Genomic DNA, 22,618 nt, shown 5'->3' on the forward strand with positions numbered 1-22,618 from the left:
CACGGTGCCCACTGGATTGAGGGGGGGTCTCTGCAATGTCTACTCAACAGGAAGAGAGAAGACCCGGAGTGACTGAGCGAGAGGGCACCTCTCTGCTGCCCCATCCTCTATGCACAGGATATAAAATTCCAGCAGTCCTGGATTAGCCAGGGTGACCCAGAGACACAGCACCGATGGGATGTGTAGAGGGTTGTAAGAGGAGCTTTATTATAGGAATTGGCTCACGTGATTATGGTGGCCCAGAAGTCCCACAATCCACGGGGTCATTCAGCCTGAGTCCAGAAGCCCAAGATCCAGGGGGGCCCATGTCCCAGCTCAAGAGCAGGGAGCAAATTCACCCTTCTTCCACGTTTTTGTTCTATCCGAGCCCTGGATGGGCTGGTTGGTGCCCCCCACACTGGGGAGGGCCACCTGCTTTCACCAACTCCCCTCATACACACCCAGAAACAACATTTTACCAGCCATCTGGGTGTCCCTTGGTCCAGCCAAGTTACCAAAAACAAACCGTCACAAGCTCACTCGCTCCCAGTATGGAAACAGGGAGGGTCCAGGCCATGTATGTCATAGGACAGAGATGTAGATGTCAGGCCATTGTACCAGTTTTTAGGATTTCAGATCAATGCTCTTCACAGGGCACCATCCCCTCTGCCACCCAGGGTACAGGGCTTGTATGGTCCCGATTCTCAGGAAAAAAATCTAGATAGGACACCTCGTCCCATTTTTCTCTGTAAACTAGTCCAGGTTTGAGTTTGAGGGTCCACAGTGAGGCTGCCATACCCCTCATTCACTGGGACTGCTCGGTTACCCTCTGAGGGAGCAGAGCCGGCCTCTCCCAGCCACCATCCACCCACACAGGAGCTCCCCTGCTCCTCCTGCCCTTCTCTCTGGTTTTACTCTATCTGGGAAAGCACCCAGACGTTCCATTCTGCAAGCTCCTTCTTGCTCATCTACACTTGTTTACCATCTTAGGGTGCTCTCATCTACTGCAGATGGCCCTCATGCCCAAGGCACTGGCACCCGCTTTGCATCTCACCTCTACTGGTCCAGCCTGTGCCTGCCCTTTTTTTTTTTTTTTTAATTGTATTTATTTATTTGACACACAGAGAACACAAGCAGGGGGAGCAGTAGGCAGAGGGAGAGGGAGAAGCAGGCTCCCTGCTGAGCAAGGAGCCCGAAATCATGACCTGAGCTGAAGGTAGACGCTTAACCAACTGAGCCACCCAGGCGCCCCTGCACCTGCCCTTTGCTGAAACCCAGCAATTCCTCCCTCAACCAAACGATTGATGTACCCGAGAGCTGCTGAAAAAGGCCATGCATGGATCCCCCAGTGTTCTGACCTCCAGATGGTCTGAGGAGACCCTGATGTTCAGACCCCTCAGTTGGTCTGGGGGGCCCTGATGATCTGACCCCCAATTGGTCCAGGGGTCCTCCAGTGTTCTGACCCTGCAGTTGGTCTGGGGACACCCTGATGGTCTGACTCCCAGTTGGTCTAGGGGCTCTGATGTTCTGACCCTCAGTTGGTCTGGGGCCCTCCCAGTGTTCTGACCCCTCAGTTGGTCTGGGGGACCCTGGTGTTCTGACCCTCCAGTTGGTCTGAGGGGACCTGATGTTTTGACCCCACAGTTGGCCTGGGGAGACCCTGATGTTTTGACCCCCAGTTGGTCGGGGGAGACCCTGATGATCTGACCCTCCAGTTGGCGTAGGGGCTCCCCAATGTTCTGACCTCCCCAACTGGTCTGGCAGACCCTGATGTTCTGACCCCCCTGTTGGTCCAGGACCTCAGGCTTGACCAACTATTTTACGCTCCCAAGTGCTTATGTGGCGGAGATTGAGAAGCCAAGAGTAACTGCTCCAGCCTGTCCCTGGAAACCATGACTCTACCAGGTGCCCACACCCCCAACTCTTCCTTTGCTCCACCGGGCAGATGGGCACGGCCTGTGGAGAGGAATCCGGGGGAGTAGGCACTCGTCTCTACAGGTCTCCACGGTGGGACGCTGCTGGTTGCACAAGTCAAGTCTGAGTCATTCTGTTTGGGAACAGATGGTGCTCTGCTTGGTGACCTGCCAGCCCCAATACCCACCCTGCCACCCAGAGGCGCAGGGTGCCAGGAACTTCACCAGTCTCCTGGAGGAGCCGTGTTTCCCTGCACCCAGAGCGTTCCGGTCGTGACAGCATGCTGGCGGCGGCAGTGATGTCCATCCCTCCGTCCATTCATTCATTCTGCAGTGTCCTCTTGAGCCACCCACCTTATTATGGGTCTGTGAGGACATGGAGGGAAATGTCACACCGGCCTCTGCCCTCTAAGGGAGGTGAGATGTAGGTGTGAACAACCACATGCAAAGACAGTGGGTGGCAGGTGCCTCATCAATGGATTCCAGTGTCATGAGCGTGCACAGCGAAGGGTAGAGACTCAGAGGTGGTGTCGGGCTGGGCCTGGGAGGTGGGGGAAGCGTCCAACAGGCGGGAGAACGTTCTTGGCAGAGGAACTGTGAGACTAGAAGTGGGGACAGGGCGCCTGGGTGGCTCAGTTGGTTAAGCGACTGCCTTCGGCTTGGGTCGTGATCCTGGAGTCCCGGGATCGAGTCCCGCATCGGGCTCCCTGCTCAGTGGGGGGTCTGCTTCTCCCTCTGACCCTCCCCCCTCTCATGGGCTCTCTCTCTCTCATTCTCTCTCTCAAATAAATAAATAAAATCTTTAAAAAAAAAAAAAAGAAGTGGGGACAGTGGGGACGTGCCATGCCCTTTGGGGGCATCCCACTGCCTGGGAGCCAGGGGAGACCCTGGAGCACCGTGACGGATGGCCTCGACTGTTAGGAGTTTGGAATTCCTTTCAAGTATCCCAGTGGAGGCATTTCCCAGCTCTGTGACCTTGGACAAGTCAGTTATAGCCTCTGCCTCAGTTTCCTTGTAAAATGGGGGGAAATAATATCTCTGTCGAGGTTGCTGTGAGGCCTAAGTGAGTCATGTGGAGAGAGGGCCAGCAGCGGAGTCCAGAACAGCTTGTTTTAGATAAGTAGCATAATCCACGCATTATTAGTGCATTGGTTTTTTTCCAGAAGATCAAATGGAGACTTGCTGAAGGTGTTTAATCAGAGGAGGTATACGGTCACATCGGTGCTCTTGGAAGGTTATTTCTCAGTGGCATGCAGGATAAACCAGAGCAGGGGTGCCAGGGTCCCCGAGGAGGCTAATTTGACACGCTGAGCCTGAGCTGATAAGGGAAGGGGGCAGGAGGGCAGAGGGGAGCCCCGGCTGCTGGTGAACTGCAGAGCAAGGGCAGGGCTTCGGGTGGGGCTGACTCTGTGTCCACCTGAGCCTTAGGGAAGTCTGGGGCAGGGAGGAGGGGGCCGGCAGGGAGAAGGCTGTGTGCTCAGCCACACCAGGGCGGGACCGTGCCTGGACCACGCCGGCTCAGGAGCTACCCCTGTTCTTGCTGCTGTCGGAGGACCAAGTACCGTTGGACGCGTGAGGCCTCTTGCCATGCCAAATGGCGAAAACACATTCAGTTCTCAGAATCCTGGAGCCACAGGGAGCCTGAGAGCCTCAGGCTCTGGTAGGAACAGGGCAGAGTGCACTGCTTATCAAAGTCCTGGGGCCTGCCCAGCCTCCAGAAATGGAGGGGACAAAAGCTCAGGACCCCCTCCAGCCAGTTCTGTGGGGGCCAAGAGGTGGAAGTGTCCCCAGGGCTTTCTGTCCACACACCTCCCTGCAGGAGAGGGCCTTACCCTGATAAGGAAAGTCTGTGTCCTAAGATGGCCGACCGAGCCGGCGGGAGAGCCCCAGTCCTCGCCATGGGGCTCTTCCGGGTTCCTCTCCCTGCCCAGCTTCGCGCACGCGCCAAGAGTGCCCAGTATGCGGAAGTAGATGTGTATAAATTGCCCCCCTTTGTTTGTGCTCAGGGCTCAGACCTTTGGAGACCACTCTCCTCTGAGCCCGCTGGTGTTAAATAAACCTGTCCTCCAAGATCTCCGGGTGCCGCTTGGTTCTTCCGTCGGCGATCCAGTCCAGGTTCTGTAACAACCCCAACCCCAAAATGCTCAGTTGTGGGGAGGGGGACTTCTGGGCTACTTCAGGCACCTGTCCCAGGAGCGGGGGGAGGAGGGGAGCAGGAGGGGAGGGGAAGGAGGCATGCACGTGGAACTGGGGCCACTCCTGGAGCCCGCTCTCGTGGGGACGGCTGTGTAAGAGGCTCTGTGATTCCTTCCTCCTCTGTCTCCCTCCTCTTGGCTCTTCTTTCAACAAACTTGTGTAGAGCATGATTATTCCAGGCACAATGGTAGGTGTTGGTGATCAAGAAAATGCCCACCTTGAAAGCACTCTCCATTGGGGACAGGGACACAGGCAGGAGTGCCCACTGGGGGACTTGTCACAACATGGGTCTTGGGACTGACCCTGCCACACGGGGATAGAGGCCGCCAGACAGGACATCTCAGCTGGGCCTTGCTGCTGGCCCCTGGGTGGCCTTGTAGACCCCTGGGGGGTGGGTACTCGGGGCTCAGGGCAGAGCTCTGGGTTCGCTGGGGATGGCTGCAGAGTACCCCGCTTCAGGCACCTTCTCTGCCTGTCTTTCTGCTTGGAGGCAGATCCATGCCTTTGAGAAGGGCCCTCCGCGGCCAGACTGCTTGCCTGCAGGGAGAAGGATGGGCTGCCCGAATGGCCACATAATCCTCTCTTCTCTGTGCCATTGGAATTCTGGAATTTTTCTCTGTAAGGATGAACCTCCTTCCCTGTGACATTACCTTGGGTGCCACCCCCCTTCCGTTGCTGGCCCCGAGAAAGGAGCCGGGGCAGCGTGGTGGGTGGGGGCCAAGACAGCGGGGCACTGGGGGGCATCAGGGACAGGCTACGAGGAAGGCAGTCTGCTGCGGCCTTAGGGACTTGGCTTCAGCTGTTCTTCTTGTCACTGGGGTCTCAGCATAAACGTCAGCCCCTTGGAGAGGCCACCTGGCCACTGGTCATGCCTCATCGTGGGACCGGCTTCGACTCTGAAGAGCACCACCATCTGATACTCTCTCCATCCCGCTCAACCAGAACATGAGCTTCACAACGGCTGGACTCTGTCTGTCTTGCTCATTGTTGGTCTCCCAGCCCTGGATTCAATTTTGTAGGAAGGAGGAGCATGCAGATGGCCATCCTTTTCAGCTCTGGGCACCTCCCTTTTAAACGGAGGGGTGGAGACAGGCTGGGACCCGTCCAGAGAAGAATGACCTAGAAGACCCCGCGCGCGGGCATGTTTGCTGGGGAGGCTGCAGGGGGCTGCTGGACCTGGAGTAGCCCCTGCTGAATCCCTGAGGAGCATCTCCCCCAGGCCAGGGACTCAGACCTGCTCCAAGTGGCCCCAGGGCTAAACTCAGGGCTGGGAGTGGGGGTTGCAGGGGCTGGCCTGTGGCTCAGCTGGACAGTGCTCCTCCAAGTGGGGCTTCCCCAGGCTACGCTGTTGCTCGCGAGGTGGTGGGTGGAAGCATTTGGGCAGATGCTGGGAAGACTTTGGGAAGGGGTTGTGGAGGGGATTCCTCCATCCTCCCGAGGGCTTGGCTGCGTGGATGGTTCTGCGGTTCAGTGGTTCCCTAACTTCCCAAGACGGGTCTAAAGATCCTTGTTTTATTGGAAGTAATGAGATGGACGGCAGGTCGGTGTCCTCCCCGCCATCCTCCCCCCGCCCCCTCCCCGAAACTTAACAACCCCTGCCTTTTCCTCAGGGAAATAGACCCTGCAGCAGACGGGGGTGGGGGGCGCACGTGAAATGGGGCAAAGACTGGAGGGAGTCCTGGTGTCTCAGGCCACCCAGTTTGAGGTGATTTGTCACAGCCGTCCTAGGGAGGGCAAGCGGGTGGGTCAAAGCTGTCAGCTACTCACAGAGGCGTAGAGAAGGGGGTGCAGGGGCTCTTGTGGGCATCTTCAGTGCAGAGTGTGGTGCCGGTTCTGTGGCTACGCGGGGTCTGATGGGCTCCCCACATCATGATCAGCACCAACTGGGAAAACAAAAGAAGCGCTGGTCAGCAATCTCAGTTCGTGTGCTAAAAAACACAATTTGGGAATAAGGGCTCCTGGGTAGAAAAGGGTTTGGCTGGAGGCTCCTAAAAGCCCTCGGCCTGTGAGGCAGCTCGGAGGGCACACAGGGCTCCCCAGGCCTCGGGGGCGGCCAGCAGGGAGGACCTGGGAGAAGGGTGGGGACGTGGGCCCCCCATAGGGGCCCATCTGGAGCCCAGCCTCACCTGCTGCTTTCCCGGCAGACTGGGCGAGCCTTGGGGTAGAGCTGGCTGGTTTCAGGAAGGACTGGAGCAGCAGATGGCTGCTCAAGTCAGCAGTCAGCAGGGGCCGGCCCCGCTTTCCCCAGGCACTCTCCCCAGGCCAGGCTGGGATGGGGCAGGACGGGTGAGGTGGTGCTCCGCACGAGCACTGTGCTCTGTAACTGGGACTCAGTTGCCCTCTGGGGCTCCAGCAAAGATGAGGACTGGAGCCGTGGTCCTTGAGGGCAGAGAAGGCAGGAGAGTGCCTGCCACCCACCGCCAGGACAGGAGGCCTGGGAGGGACGTGTGTGTGCAGGGGAGGGACGGGCTGGGAGCCTCAAGGCGGAGGAGACCGGCCTTTAACAGACCAGACTTTCCTTCACCTCCCTGTGCTCTCTCCTTTTTCCCACACCAGGTGCTCCGGCCACCTTCACTGGTGGCCCTGGAGAGCTCAGCTTTTGAGTTCTAGAAGGAACAGGCAGTCCACATAGCGAGCCTTGACACCAACCGTGCGTGGGGTGGGCAGCAGTGGGGAAGGGAGGGATGCTGACCTTGGCACTGACCTTGGGTTTGATCTTGGGCACGGTCTGTTGGCCCTGGGTTTTCTGTTTGCAAATCAGGGGGTAGTGATGCCTCTTTCTCTGCAGATTCGGTCAAGTTGTTGTGAGCATGGAGACCACTTTGGACCTGCTAACCTTCGGAGCAGGGGCAGTTTTAAGAGACCAGGGCGCGTATGCGTCTTCCTCAGGCTTGGGGGTCCCTGCAGGGCTGGTCAGAGCCCACGGGCTGTGGGACCCGGGCCTGCCACGGTGACTTCTCTTTACTTCTACAGCTTTGGGTGGAGCTTGAACCGTCCACGGGGCTGCTCTGCTTCCTTCTCTGGGTTTTCCATGAGGCCGAAGGGGATTTCCTGTCAGGAACCACCATGGTATCTCTCAGGGCCAGTGGGGAGAAATGTTGGAAGCAGAGCCCGTTATCTCTCCCCAAACAATGCTGGTCCCTTGTTCTGTGCGCTGGCAAAAAAAAAAAAAAAAGGGAAAAAAAAGTCTTTTCAGGCGTGCACTTTTAGGCCAGAGGATTGTATTTGTGCGTATGTTATGATTATCACAGGGGCTTACAGCAAACTGCTAGGAAGGAAAGTGGGGGGTGGGGGGGGAGAAACAGAAAAATAAATAATTCAACTGGTCGCTCTGAAAGAGACCCGAAAGATCTCTGAACTCACTGATGGTCAAAGTTTGGGTCCTGACCTCTGATGGTTCCTGAGATGACTTTAGGACATAAAATGACAAATATCACAAAGGTGAGAGCAGACCTCCCTTTAGTATCTAGGCAGGATTTGTTAATATAATTTTGTTTTCAGAACGCTGATTGTTACTGTTTCCTCCTATTTGTAGCAAAGGAAGCTGGTTTTCTATTTAATAATCAGGACATAAAGGGATCTTTTAGAATAAATACAGAACCTGCCGATGGAAACATATCCAGCAGAGAAGCATGCAAACAACGCCAGCTCGTGTTGGTGACTCTCAGAGCAGGGACCCTCTGGAAATACAGGGGTGACCAAGCCCCCCGCCCTCGTACATGGAGGACGGGACCCAGGCCACAGAGCGCTGGGCCTGACTGGGGTCCCCGAGGATACGGGCACAGGTGTGGGTGGGGAACACAAAGTAGAAAGAGCAGGGGAGACGGGGAGAGGATATCACCTGCAAAGATGCCCAGGGAGAAGCGAGGGCTCAGGACCCAAGCCGGAGGCCAAAATCTGGCCACCGCCACGGAGGGGACCTTGTAAAGACACAGCTTCAAAAAAATCTTCTGATTCGTTTCATCAGAGGTTTTGAAAAATTCCTGGAGGCCTCAACACTTTTGTTTTTGCTCATCAAGAAAAGCCCCGGAGCCACTTTTGGTCTCGGGACCGGTGGCTGTCCTCGTGCCCGGTGCCCGGCAGGCAGAGCCCCGGGAAGCCGAGAACACTCGTGTGCGTCCAGCCCAGGAGCACCAGAGAACGAACATGTGCTCCAGTGAGGTCAGGACGGATGCACGTCCAGCCCGGGCTCCCAGGACGGACGGACCTGTGGCAGACACGCTCGGGCTCTGCAGTCAGGGCTTCCGGCCAATCACTTCTGGAAGCTTCCGGCATACAGGGCAGTGCAGACAGGTGCCAGGGGGGCGCGCTGTGCCCACGATCGCCCTCCAGGGCGGCCCTGTCTGCGTCTTGTCCTCCTGCGGGCCTCCCAGCACACACACAAGCTCGGCTTTCCGAGGCTGGCCGTCCACACCGGACCAGAGCAGCCCTCCTCTGGAGCCTGGAGCAGTACAGGGACCTCTCTTTCCTATCATCCCAGGTGGTGGCCATCCTGCCCAGGCTGGGGGTGAGGTGGGAAGGTGCATGGTGGAGTCTGGGGGTCCCCCAGGTCCCCCCAGGTAAAATGTGGCGACAATTGCTGGGAGGCCGACTCCACCCAGCCTGGACATTGAGCTGGCTCCTCAGTGAAATGCAAGAGCTTACAGAATGTGGGAAGGACAAGCCATGGGGGCCTGCGGCTTGGGGCGGGGGGGACAACTCCCTCTGAGACTCAGGATCGCCAGATGACAGGAGCCTACCCCTGGCCCAGCATCCCCCAGGCCTGCACTCAGCTGATGAAGGAACATTTCTGAACACAGCAAGCTCTGGCCTGGAGGGGTGCGGGAGGTGGGGGCCAGGGGGTCAGTGTGAAGTGGGGGTGCGGGGCACGGCCAGCCTTGAAGCCAATCAAGGTGGTTACGGTGCAGGAAAGGGGCCCTGACTGAGGCCGTTCCAGGCCTGAAGGCTTTCCTTTCCCACGCTGTTTTAGCAAAGCTGCTGGGGGACGTGCCTTAAGTGAAGTTCACCGAAGCTCCCTGCCATTTCCGTGGCCCCCACGCACTTCAGCAGGGAAACCATTTAAAAATAAAATCCCATGCAGAGGTCCACAGAGGCGAGTGGCTACTGGTTAGTATGCACTTATCCCATCGGCTCAGCTCTATAAGCTGTGCTGTGGAGGAACGGCCACCCGGCCTTGTCCCAGATAATCTTACAGCGGCGCCCGGCAGACGCGCTGCCCGGGCCTCCAGGCTCGATGACAGCCCTGTGCCTGCCACTCCGAGCTCGTCCGGGACCGTGACTTCGATTGGCGGCGAATATTTCAAGTCCCCATTTGTTATCTCCGTCCGTAGCATCTTGACACGTCCAACACGTGTGTCCCCGTTACAGTCCCTTTGGGGGGATGCTCAGCTGCTGAGGGTCACCGCCAGTCTCTCTGAGAGGTCTGCCAGGCTCCCTAAAGCGAATTTCCAGAATACCTAGCCCATGAGTTTAGATCAGGCCACTCCAGCCCCTACCCCGACAATCAACCACTCTGGCCGTTTCCTCGGATGCTGTAGCAGATAGAAGCTTGGTTACATTACGAAAACAAAGTTTATAAGCAGGAGTGAGGCACTGAGGCATGTGGGGCTCACAGAACTACAGCTGGGATGAACACACAGCGATTGCAGGCTCCTAGCAGCCACCACCACGTCCCTGACGTCTGAACCAGAGCCTGGGCCTGGTGGCACCCACGTCACGGCCATTGTGCTAAGTGTCACCTGGTTCCACATTTCTTGGCTGATGGAGGATGCCATGCAGGAGCCCCTGCAGAATCGAGGGCTCCAGTTGTGTGACTCAGTCTCCCCAGCTTGGTGACCACACACAGCGATGGTCTCTGGGCCTTCCAAGCCAAGGCCGGCGGCAGGCAGGACTCAGGACAGCCCACAATGATGCCCTTCTACCACCGTTAGGGAGCTCCCTCTAACCCCAGCAAGCACACGGGGAGACTGGTGATCTGGGGCTGAAGAGGGGCCCGAGGAAGGCCTCCCTCTCCACGGGGAGGCCACCTTACGGTCTGTCCACAGACCAGGCCCAGCTGCTCCCTGGACCCCGAGCTGGAGTCTACAGGGCCCTGGACGCGTAGCAAGGCGTGGTGGGGGAGCTGGGCCAGGCGCTGTCTGATCCCTCCCGGGCTCCCCTGCCTGGCCCAGGACCTGCCTCAGGACCCTTGCTCCTGACTTTCTCTGGGACTCCGGCCTCGGGCTTGGTGCACTGGTGACTCCATGTCAGGCACTGGGCTTCCCCTCTCGTTGGCACCCAGGTGTCCTGACCAGCCCACCACCACAGCGTCAGCTCCCGGGAGGCTCAGAATCTGGTCTGGGAGCTGGTGGCGCTGAGGTTTCCTGCGTGAGCAGACGAGGCTCACGCCTTGGCTCTGCCTTTGGACACACTTGAGCAAACCTTCAGACGCTGTCAGTCACGAGGAATAAAGAAAAGGACAAGTCATGTTTCAGGTGCTGGAAAGGCATTGTCCTCAGGCCTGGGAAATCAGGGCCACTGCTCTGGGCTCCTTACTTTGGAGGCCACTGGGGCGTCTCCCCCGCTCGCCGCCCAGGAGGTCAGGACTCTTCTGGGCCAAGTGGCCATGCCAGCCAGAGGCCCGCCCGCTTCTAGATCACATTCCTGGTGAAACATGGAGTTCCCTCCCAGATGACCCTGCACCCACATTCAGGGCCTGTCTGCTTCTGGCCTGGGGACTGGATCGCTGCCGTTCACACCCCTTGGTCCAAGGAGCGGTGGTTTGTGGGGAGAGGGGGTGTGGGTGTGGGCTGGGTGAGTGTGAGGGCCCTCTCGGCGCAGGATGGGGCTGCGCAGGAAGCAAAGGGGACAGACTGCAGGCTGGAGGCTGGCAGGAACAGTGGGGTGGGTTCTACACACGTGCTGGGCACCCAAGAAATAAACGGTTGTTCTCCATGGTTGTGTTACTGAACCAGGCTGCTCGTGAGTCTGACAAGTCTGGTGCTGTTGTTCTGCGTCTAGGAATGGCATCCACGTGGGAGAGAGAGGTGGGGGAAGGTAGGCAGAGAGGGAGGAGAAGATGAGAGAGAGAGAGAGCGAGAGAGCGGGCTCCTCCACCTGCTGGGGGAGTGCCGCCAGAAGCCGAGCGAGCTGGGGTCAGAGACGCCAGGCCCAGCTTTCAGCGCGGCGGAGGCTCTCCAGCGGAACGGGGTCGACCAGTCAGTCCCCGGCTGTAAGACCAAGTGTGATTGGGTAAGACCGGGGCAGTCAGGGTCAGCCTATTCGCTCTGTCCCCTGGGATGCAGGATTCAGGGAGAGAGGGCAGCAGGCCCCAGGGCTCAGACCACAGCCACGCCTGCTCAGTGTTTGTGTGACCTACGCCTCTGTTATGGGCCCCAGGAGATGGGCCTTGGTTTCTCTTCCTGATATTTACTTCTTACTTGTTCCATCTGGCTGGGTCCAAATCCCAGGGCGCCAATGAGCTCCCGCAGGCCTGACCCCCCATGATTCTCCCTGCCATAGCTACAACCCAGCTGAGCTTTTAGGGCTTGTGTGAGTTACCTGTTGCTGCCTAACAAATGGTATGAAATCCTCGTGGCTCAAAACAATCATAAACACGAATTATCTCAGTTTTCTCTGGGAGCAACCTAGCTAGTGGTTCTGACTCAGCACCGTTCATGAGGCTGAAGTCAGGAAGCCAGTGGGTGAGGCTTGTTTGCATGTTGGAGGGTCTGCCCCCAGGAGACCCCCAGAAGCTGGGCAAACAGGTGCAGGCCGTGGGCAAGAGGCTCTGCTTCCCGGGGCCTCTACACAGTTCTGCTCGAGCGTCTGGACGGCAGGGTGCCTGGCTTCCTCCAGAGTGAGTGACCCGAGACGCAGCAAGCCAGAAGGGGCTCGGAAGTCACACGCGGTCACATCCATCTTACTCTGTTGGTGGTGCGGACCAGCAGTGCTGCGTTGTGGGAAGTGACCTGGGACGGTGTGAATTCCAGGAGGCGGGGCTCATCAGGGGCCCTCTGGAGGGCCCACCCAGGTCTGAGAGTCTGGGAGTCTCCTTGACTTGCTAACACAGAGCTGAAATAACTTTGCCATTCTGGTCCATTCAGCAAACCCGTTCAATGCACATTCTGTGTGTCAGGAGAAGTGGTAGTTCCCAGGGACACCAAGAGCCAACAAACTCACAGACTGGTGGGGAAGGCGATGCTCAAGCTGGAAAGTGTTGTGTGTCACAGGGCGGTGACGCTTACCTGAGCGGGCGGGTGGGGACACATTGGGGTAGTCAGAGAAGGCTGTCTAGCATAGGGAAGGCCAGCTAGGTCCTGAGGGATGAGGAGGAGGTCTCCAGGCAGAGGCAGGGAGAGAGGAGAGAGGGCTAGCGTTCCAGGTGGGCAGACCGTGTGTGTGACAAGTACAGACCCCGAGCTGCCTGGGGGGGCTCAGCTCTGCCCAGTAAGGATGTCACTTCTCCCACGTGCTCTGATTTCGGAACCTCCCAGAACCAATGGAAAGTTCCGCATCCTTTGAATGGGCTGTTTTCAAGGTAGGCAGATGCCCAGGTTGCACTTGTCTGTTACTGCAACAAAGAACCTTGTTGGAAAGTTCTGGGAGATTAAGCCTGGAGGAGGTGGCTATGAGTTAGAACAGCAGAGAATGACAGAAATAGTTTCCATCGGTGGAAAAGACTGCTTCATGCTCCTTGCCTGGAGGCAAACATGATTTCGGGGTTTCAGGGGCCCCTCCCCAGTTGCTCAGATACGGTGTGCGGGGGTGTGTATCTGCCATTTCCTCTGTTTTGGAAAAGGGCGCTACCCCCTGGGATGAGCATGCATGCAGGGGTCTGAAGGGACACACGTGATGACAGGCCTGCCCATATCCCGAGAGTTTAAAGCCTGTGCTCAGTTTCCACCCACATCTGCTACCCCATAAAATGCATCATGCCTTTGATGGTATGGAAAAGTAATACGCTAGCTATTTATTTATACGTGTGGTTTGTGAGGTTTGCCCTGTGGTCGGCTTCATTGCCATCTGCCTCGGATTACGTATTCCTTTGGGGCAGAGACTTTGTGCTAAGCCCCTCCCTCGTGTCCTGTCCCTGGAGAGGGACTGCATGGGAGCATCTGAGACAGAGGACAGGGGAGGCAGTGGGGGGCTCCAGCCCCACCCTATGCTTTGCTCCCCCCGTATCTTCAGAGTTGATGGGGGTATCACCTGCCCACAGTCCCCCACAGCATGCTCCGCCCCTCCCCCAGTCATCACAGATTCCACATGTTTCTTGGGCAGTTGGGTGGGGAGCTGAGGGCTGAGCTCACACCTGGAAATCGCCCAAGTTAAAGAGAACACATGCAGGCCGGCAAGGGCTGGGTGTGCTGGGGGGCTGGGGAGGAGTCTGCCAGGGAGAAGACAGACAAGGTCAATGCTTGATGGTTGGCAAAGGGAGGTGATGTCAGACAACACTCTTTTCCAGCCCTGGAGCGGTTTCCAGGAGTGGAGGGAGGCCTGGCGCCAACCTCACGTTCAACTGACAGTAGCAGTTTGAACTGCTGGGAGTGGGGCCTGGAGGGACAGAGTACATCCAACCGGCCAGCGGAGGGGTGCATGCAGCCTGGCCCCCCATGAGCTCACCCTCAACCCTACTGGTGTGAGCGCCAGGGCTGCACAAAGCCTTGGGTGGGGTCGTGGTAGATGGAGGACAGGCCTGCTTCCTTTGCCCACCAGAGGCAGAGGAGGGAACGGAGGGGTGCAGAGGAGGGAGGGGAAGGGTGTAGAGGCCTCTGCCCCACGTTGGTGGACCCCAGGTTAGCTGGAAACAGAGTCCAGCTCCAATCCCAGACTCAACTGGGGTAGGACAAACCAAGTTCGGAGCTCCCCTCCCCACCCAGGTGGGGTGTTGCTGCTGACTCTGCTACCTTCCGCCCCGGCTAGCTTTTTCCCCTGTGAGTGGAGGACTGGCCTCAGTCACCTTCACGCCCTAGCTTCTGATGCTTCTGGACTTGGAGGTGCGCTGCTCTGGGCGGCTGCGCCTGGTGGTAGAACCTGAGATCCTGGCCTCCAGACACAGAATTTCCCTAAACAGGTGTGGTTTGAGAGCGACGGCTTGTGGCCCAGACACCCAGACACACAGGTCCCTTTTCTCTTTGTGGAGCATTTACATCCGATGTCTTAGAATATCTACAGCAGTATTCCAATTTTGGTCTCTGTAGATAGGACTTGAAAGATATATATTCCTAATTGCACATCTTTTTCCTGGGCCTGGGTAATTTCCCCCCCCCCCAAAATAGACTTTAAGTGCAGCTTTAGGTCCACAACTAAATTAGGTGGAAAGTGTGGATTTCTCATTACTCTCTGCTTCCTTACACCCACAGCCTCCCCTACCATCAACATCCCCCACCAGAGTGGGACAACAGTGAACCTACACTGTCACATCACCCACAGTCCACAGCTGACATTCGAGCTCACTCTTGGTGTTGCACATTCTATGGGTTTGGACGAACGTACAATGACATGTTTCTACCCTTAAAGTATCCCACATATGCTGCCCTAAAAATCCTGTCCCCCACCCCCACCCTCTGGCAACCAGATCCCTACTGTCTCCTTAGTTCTGCCTTTTCCAGAATGTCATAAGGTTGGAATCCTACAGTATGGAGCCTTTTCAGATTGGCTTCTTTCTCTTAGTAATATGCATTTAAGATCCTTCCATGTTTTTTCGGGGCTTGATAGCTCATTTATTTTTAAGCTAGAATATCTTATTTAGGTCTAAATGCACCATAGTCTACTTATTCATCACCAAGAAGAGCGTCTTGGTTGTTTCAAACTTTTGGCAATTATGAGTAAACCTGCTGTAAGCATCCATGTGCATTACTGTGTGGGCATAAATCTTTGGGTAAATACCAGAGCATGACTGCTGGACCGTATGGTGGGTTTTGTAGTTTGTAGTCTGGTAAGAGACTGCCAAATGGTCTTCCAAAATGGCCACACCACTTTGCGTTCCAGCAGCAATGAATGTGCGTCTGGGGTTGCCGGTGGTATGGATCTCACCATTCCAACAGGCTGTAGTGGAATCTTGCTGTTTGAACGTTTACTCCCCTAAGGCTGCATGATGTGGAGTATCTTTTCCTATGCTTGTTATCTGTTAACTTCTCAGGTGAGGTGTCTGTTTAACTAGTTTGTTCATTTTCTTATTGTAAAGTTTTAAGTTTTGTTGTTGTTGTTTGTTTTTGGTATATTTTGGCTAATAGTCCTTTATCAGATGTGACTTTCATAAATATTTTCTCCTAGTCTAAATTTAGAGTCTTCTCATTCCCTTGAGGCAATTTTTTTTTTTTTTTTTTTATTTTCTTGATTTTCCAAATTGAGAATCCATACCATGTGTCCCTAAATAAAGTCCTGGTCAGGACAGAGTTGAGCAGATTTAACTTGGGATCCATAGATAGGTTTGGGGAATATCCCTGACCCCCCTAATTTGTGTGGATGTGTATATACATACATACATTCTCTGGGGGGGGAGGGCCCATAGCTTGTATTGGAGTCTCAAAGTACTCATGATCTAACTAAGATCACATACCCCTGGACCTGAGGAACCACTTACATCTGAGACATCCTCAGACTTGCGGTTGGTTCTGGAGTTGTTCAAATATGCAGGCAAAAATCAAAATTCCTTTGGATCTAGGAAATTCTGGAGTCCTCTGAAGTGAGGGAGATTTTCTTTGATAGGACACTCCCCTCAGGGGAAATAGGTTCAATGGACAAAGATACTTATTCTTTCATAGGTATTCTTGAATGCTGGTTAAGAAAAGCCCAAGGAGGTTGAGATATCATGTACTTTGAATCCCTTGGACTTCTAAACACAATGAAGACCAATTTCATCTCTAGGGACAGGCAGGAATTTTAACTGATGAGTATGATGAAGACAAACTGTAAGACATCTACTTTATCTGCATCTCAGTTACCAAGATTGACAGATGGGCTTAAGCCTTCCTCAACTAGGCATTTGCTGATGTTTGCAAAATTAATTTACTAATATTACAGTTAGTTATATACATATTGAATAACCAAGTACTGGGCTAGATCTGCATATTGAGAGAAGCATTAAACAGAGAGTAGACCCAGCTGCACAAAAGTAACTGGTCACCTGAGTCAGTTGAGGAAATGTCAGTCTCAACAGATTCAAGGGTGACTGAATGACACTGGATTCCCGCTGACTGCTAGAGTTAATTTGGGTGGGTGCCTTGGTTTCCCCATACCACCTTGTATGCACACATTCTGAGTTTAAAAAGACCTTCCCAAACAGAGACTAACTTTGCTCAAAATATATAAGTACACTCACTGAAAGAAGTTAGAAAAGAAAAAAAAAAAAAAAAAGAAAAGAAAAGAAAAATCAGACTTACTTCAACAGAGCCTGAGTAGTTTAAGGCAAACTGAGAAGTTAATAGATAGAAGCCGATAATTACTGCATATCATTTACATAATGGCTATCGGCTGGATCCATGATCACGATGTGCTGACCCAAGGAGTTCACTGTATCAGACTAGGAGGGAGCATTTACAAATACAAATGATCAGCCCGCACTCTTAACCACCCCTTCTCCCCAAGATCCTGAATCAGTGAAATGGGTATTTGTATGGGGAGGAGTTAGGGGGCAGGCCCACTTACCTTTTTTTTAAAATTTTTTATTTTTTTAAAGATTTTATTTATTTATTTGACAGAGAGAAACACAGCAAGAGCAGGAACACAAGCAGGGGGAGTGGGAGAGGGAGAAGCAGGCTTCCCGCTGAGCAGGGAGCCTGATGCGGGGCTTGATCCCAGGACTCTGGGATCATGACCTGAGCCAAAGGCAGACACTTAATGACTGAGCCACCCAGGCGCCCCCTTTTTTTTTTCTTTTTTAAAAGCATCGCTGGTGATTCTGATGCCTGAACTGGTTTGAGAACTACTGGCTAGATCATCAAATGCTCTCAAATATAGATGCAATTTATGAAGTGTTCATTCCATGTAATTATTCAGTTTCTGGGTCTTATTTTCTCCCTTGTGTAAACCAAAGGAAGATACAGAATTTGATAAAAAAATCATTCCATTAATAGCATCTGAACTTGTTTCTGTAACTTCAGAAGCTGATCAAGGTAATTCTGGAAGGAATATTCTATATAATATCTCTAGAAATGATCAGAAATCATGCTTTCTGACTTTTCAGATCACAACTGTTGGTGTAACCTACACTTTTGACTTTGCATTTCCAAACTTAGAAATCTGAGATACTTAAATTAAAATCTGAAATGAATCAGGATGCTTTGCTACGAGCTTTACTATTATATCCAGAAAGTTGCCACATGTTCAGCTGTCTTTAATCCAATAGCTGATTATACTGTATTCTAAATGGTGTAAGAAGATTCACAAAACTTGTCCTTATAATTCAGTCTTTCCCTTAGTCATCAATGAATTTCAAGGGTTTATTTATGATTTTTAAAAACTTTTGTGAGGCTTGCCATTACCTCCTCTGCTGAACTAGCACATCCTGGCAAATGTCCCCCAACATCCACCAGCCAAGAAACCTTTAAGGGTGATTATGTGTGTGCTTTTTTTTTTAATTGTATAATTCATTTATACAGAGAAATCATTTGGATTATCTATTTACAGTCTTTTTCAATTTTCATTTCCACTGGCCAGATATAGTTCACATAATAGTCAACATTTACTTGAGCTGATCACCAATATAGATCTGCCATGACACAGGGCTTTAGTCTTCCCTCCTTAAATACTATGTCCTCATTTGAACAGAAACATTTTACAGTAAGATTCATCAGTCTTCTTTCCCTCTTGTGAATAAATCCACCAAAACTGATCTAATATGGTCAAATTTTCAACACATTTCATTGTTTCCTTTCAAACCCATAAACCAAGGCAAATAAAAGTCACTTCCCCCAAGCCTTCTACGACTTACTACACACCCTCAAGTTTAGCTTTTACTATCTCCTTTCACGTTCTGGTGCAACCAGACATTTTTACTTTAAGACAAAACTACTCTCTTAGGCCCTCTTTTTTTTGTGTGTGTTTTTTTCTATACTTATTACCAGTCAATTGCCTTCCCTCTTGTTTTTCAGACAACACTAAAACTTTCAACAAAAACCTTACGGCATTTTTCTTTCAGTAGTCCAGAATACACAGAGTCATTTCATGTGTATTCACCACTCTGACATGCTACACTTTAAAAACTGCAATTTTCTTAATTGGCTCAAAAACAGTATGGCTTGGTTTCACTTGGTAAAGTTAATATGATTTAAAAAAAAAGAGAGATATATATATATATATATACACACACACACATACATACACATTTTTAATCAAAGAAGAAAAATACTTTAAAGACATGCCAATTTGAAAAGGCAAAGGCATCGAAGTAAAAAAATAAAAGCAGATACTAAAAACTACTTTACAAATTAAAAAAATTAAATAATTGGCAGGTTAAATGGATGAAAAACGAGGAATGTGCAGTGAAAAACAAATATAAGGCATTCCAGTTGATAAAATGGAAAACTTACTAAGTTTTATGCTTTGTTCTCCAAGGACTTTATGTTTCAGTGTTAAGTTCTGAAATCATAAGCATATATTGCATGATGATTTTAGGTGCCAATACTATAATTTCAAATTCTGCACACAAAGTTTATCAGAAAAACACTGGTAAAATCCCAGTATTTGCAAAACTTTAGTTTTTGGCAAATATTTTAAATATCACAATTGGTTGGTATTAGAAAGTCATAATGAATGCAGAAAAAAGAGAACATCCATTTCATCAATATTTCATCTGATTAAAAATACCAGGCTTGCATGTTCTAAATAATCTGGGGAAAACATCTTAAAAAAAAAAGGCTACAGTATAACAGTAATCTGCATGTATCTTTAGCTGCCATTTAAAAAAAAAAAAAAAAAGGAACCACCACCAAAACCAACCAAAAACATAGAAAATGTTAAGACTGGTATTAAGTAGCCCTGCAATGCTCCCACGCTCACATTACAAGAAAAAACAAACTGTACACATTTATAAATAAACAGTCTCTCCACCAGTTAATACACAGAACTTCCTTTATACCAGAGTCTCTTTCCGTTTGCCACTGCACTGGGCTTTGTCTCTTGCTTTTCGGAAGCTAGACTGTGTTTGGTGAAATTTCACACTCTTCGTGTCACCTGCCATGTGCACTGGGGAGCCGCATTCTGAGGCGTCTCCAGCAACTTGGACCTGAGTCCCACCAGACGCCGTGGACGACCTTCTCAGGGCTCGGACGTTCCCGGCAGAGGGGTCGTTCTCCTCGCACTCCTCGTGGAGCTCTGGCAAACCCTGCAGCTCGGCCGGGCTGGCGGCCTGCTGGAAGGGAGCAATGGCGGTGCGGATGCAGTTGAACCACTGCTGTTTGTGGAACACGTCATTGGCCTGCAGAGTGTGGGACTGGCCCGGAGAGGGGTCTTGGAAGCGAACTCTAAAGATATTTTTAGCTAGAAGAATAAAAAATGTAAAAAAGGCTTTTTATAGAGTGTATTGTAAAATAAAGTCAGCATACTATCCTAATGTGGGCGGGGGTGTTTTTATCCCAGGCCCATCTATCAGGCAGATACATTCAATAAGGCCTACTCATTACGTGTTAGATGCACCTGCTCGTGTCAGAGCACCAAAGCGCCTGACAACTGTTTCAGGGAGTGGAACAGGTACAGGACAACGGAACCCATTTCATTTACAGTTTTTTGTGTAGGGACAGAATTCTTAAAGATTAAAACTAAATTCACTTAGGTTCTGAGTTTCTGTTTATGTAAACTACTTTAAAGCTTATATTTTTACCTTTATCTGAGTTGCTGAAAGCCCCTCGAAAGGACCCTCCCATCCTCACATCTCCATCCTGCAGGTCTTCCAAGACCAGTTCTTGGACAGGGATTGGCTGCCGATAAACCTGGTAGGAGTGACGCTCATTTCGTGTGACAGGCCGAGTCAAAACCAAAATGTCTTGAAACAGGAATATGTAAAGTTTCTGGAGAAACAAGAAACAAATACGTCCTAAATGTGAAACTGTGATTTTAAGTGATTGAAGTCATCCTTACAAATGACCTCATAAAGACCATGATTTCAAGGCTATGCGTGTTCTACCTGGAGAGCTTTTCTAATCTCAGACTATATAAAACCTGTTTTTATCAGTGTGTAACATTAGATTAAGCAGCAGCTGAGTAAACGCTAGGCACCACAAAGACCTACCAGTAGTAACATGTCTGGGAACACCAGTATTGTATACCATAGCTTCCTAACAAAATAAGGATTAAAAAATGCAAGCTGCTAAAAATGTTAATGGTTCTATTTTGTCCCATACAAATGTAAGCCTTTATAGGACAATCAGGCTTCAAGATAGAAATCAGAGATGTCAGGTTTCAACGTTTCCCAAAAAGAACCTCAACTTATAAATAGAGCTTCTGGGGCGGGGAGGGGGAAATAGGTGATGGGGGTGAAAGACAGCACTTGTGATAAGCACCAGTGATGTATGGAATTGTTGAATCACTATATCGTACACCTAAAACTAATATCACACTGTATGTTAACAAACTGGAATTAAAAGAAAAACTTAAAAAAAAATTGGGCTTCTTTCTGAAAAGCACCCAATGAAACAAAAATACCATTCCATGGGGTGCCTGGGTGGCTCAGGTCATGATTTCAGGGTCATGAGATCGAGCCCTACATCTGGCTCCAAACTGGGCCTGGAGCCTGCTTGGGATTCTCTCTCTCTCTCCCTCTCTCTCTGCCTCTCCCCCAGCTCACGTGCTCTCTGTCTCAAATAAATAAATAAATCTTAAAAAAAAAAAAAATTCCATGCTTACATTTAGTTCTAGCAGATACTTTTATAATTAATATTTAAAAAATAAGTTTGCTTTCATTCAATCTACTGTAAAAATTGGTTAGTAGTGCTAAAAGCTACTTCCATTACTATAAACTTCGAAAAATTTTTTGGAGGACACGCTTTTTAATTATGAAACTAATAATTTATTTAGAAAGGAACCCCTAGCCAAACAAGTTGATTTATGCTTCAAAACTAAAAAATAAAGTATAAACCATTTTCTACCAAGACATTTAAGTCATTCTGTCACAAAAGAAACCAAAGTTTGCTTTATCAAAGCTGTTAACATAAAATAAAAACCAATAACCTTTCACTGTGTGATGAATTTATTTTAAAACCTGCTTCATGACTTATGCAGAAAAAATTAAACAAGGTAGGAAGATGAAAGTAATAGCTCACTTCATATTAGTTAGTGTGAAAATACACTCACATGTCCATTTTTATTTTTCAGCTCCCCATGGCAGAGCAATACTTTGCTTGCTTCAATTCTAGGATCCTTTTGCTTTTCATCTAGATACTCCAGTTTGTCAATGTAATACTGGCATTCTGATTCACCTTTCTTCAAGTTGATATCAGAGAGAACTCCTTGTATTATCAGTATCTAAAAATTATCAAGAAATCAATGAGGCATTTTCAGCAGGGCTGTTTCCCTGTAGGGCTAAAACATGATATTAAAATTACAGGATTTTAAAAGCTTGAAGGGACTGGGGCGTGTGGGTGGCTCGGTCGTTAAGCGTCTGCTTTTGACTCAGGTCATGATCCCAGGGTCCTGGGATCGAACCCCGCATTGGGCTCCCTGTGCACTGGGAAGCCTGCTTCTCCCTCTCCCACTCCCCGCCCCTGCTTGTGTTCCCTCTCTCGCTATCTCTCTCTGTCAAATAAATAAAAGTTTGAAGGGACTCTAGAAATCAGATAATTCAGTCAGTCCCTTCATTTTACAGATGAAGAAACAGCCTCAGCCAAATTGGGTGACTTGCCTGAAGTCACACAGCTAGCTAGTGGAAGAGATCAGATATTAGAATCTAGTCTTTTGATTACAATATAAATATAAAATGCGTTACGTCTCTATTGCTTAGTGCACTAGCGTATTGGGTACTTCACACAACAGAACGTTTCACCATGCTGCACTATGCGTAAGATTTGAGAGTATCACGTATACCTTTCTAAGGCAAGCTAATATACAAACTTGAAAAATGTACGAATAATTTACTGGACTTACAGCTTCCTCCAGAGGTTGAACATCAGGGTGGTCTTTTGGAGTGTGTCTAAGAATTTCTTTTAACAGTAAAGGGTATTTGACCAGGCGACTTCGAGGAATATCTAGGAAGCTCCAAAGATCTAGTTTTCGACTGAAGGGAGACTCAAGACATCGCTGGAGGAAGTCTTGGACTCGTGGATCCTGTTTCTTTTGATCAAGAAGAGCTTTGGCTGCCAGCTGGTTACTACAGTAGCCTTTGTAAGCATTCAAGCCTGGCAACTGAAGAATAATAAGAGAAAACATGGTATGATATGTGTTTTTGTGAAAACAAACACAAAACTTACAGCTAATTCTGAAAGTTTAAACAAGCTGTGAAAATTTCCTTGCAGATGATAACAGGGGTAGGGTAGTGTTCTGAGCCAACATCAGAATGTCCTTTTCTAATTTCCCTATAATTTGACTAAATCCAACTAAAGACCCATGACTTCTACTTT

General features: G+C 50.8%; 1 protein-coding gene across 2 annotated transcripts in view; it reads right to left on the minus strand.

The window, feature by feature from the left end:
* Positions 1-17,497: 17,497 nt before the first annotated feature.
* Positions 17,498-22,618, minus strand: part of NET1 (neuroepithelial cell transforming 1) — a 60,319-nt gene continuing 55,198 nt past the window's right edge. For both annotated transcript variants that reach the window (XM_035021730.1, XM_035021729.1), the window contains 4 exons: positions 22,146-22,403; positions 21,357-21,527; positions 19,888-20,074; positions 17,498-19,547 (listed from right to left, as the gene is read on the minus strand). In XM_035021730.1, the coding sequence (XP_034877621.1) occupies positions 19,141-19,547; positions 19,888-20,074; positions 21,357-21,527; positions 22,146-22,403 (1,023 nt within the window). In that variant the 3' untranslated portion in view covers positions 17,498-19,140. The remainder of the gene's footprint in view (positions 19,548-19,887; positions 20,075-21,356; positions 21,528-22,145; positions 22,404-22,618) is intronic.

The sequence above is a fragment of the Mirounga leonina genome, unplaced genomic scaffold (genome assembly GCF_011800145.1).
Source record: "Mirounga leonina isolate KUSES-001 unplaced genomic scaffold, KU_Mleo_1.0 Mir_175, whole genome shotgun sequence".
In the NCBI taxonomy this organism is placed as follows: Eukaryota; Metazoa; Chordata; class Mammalia; order Carnivora; family Phocidae; genus Mirounga; species Mirounga leonina.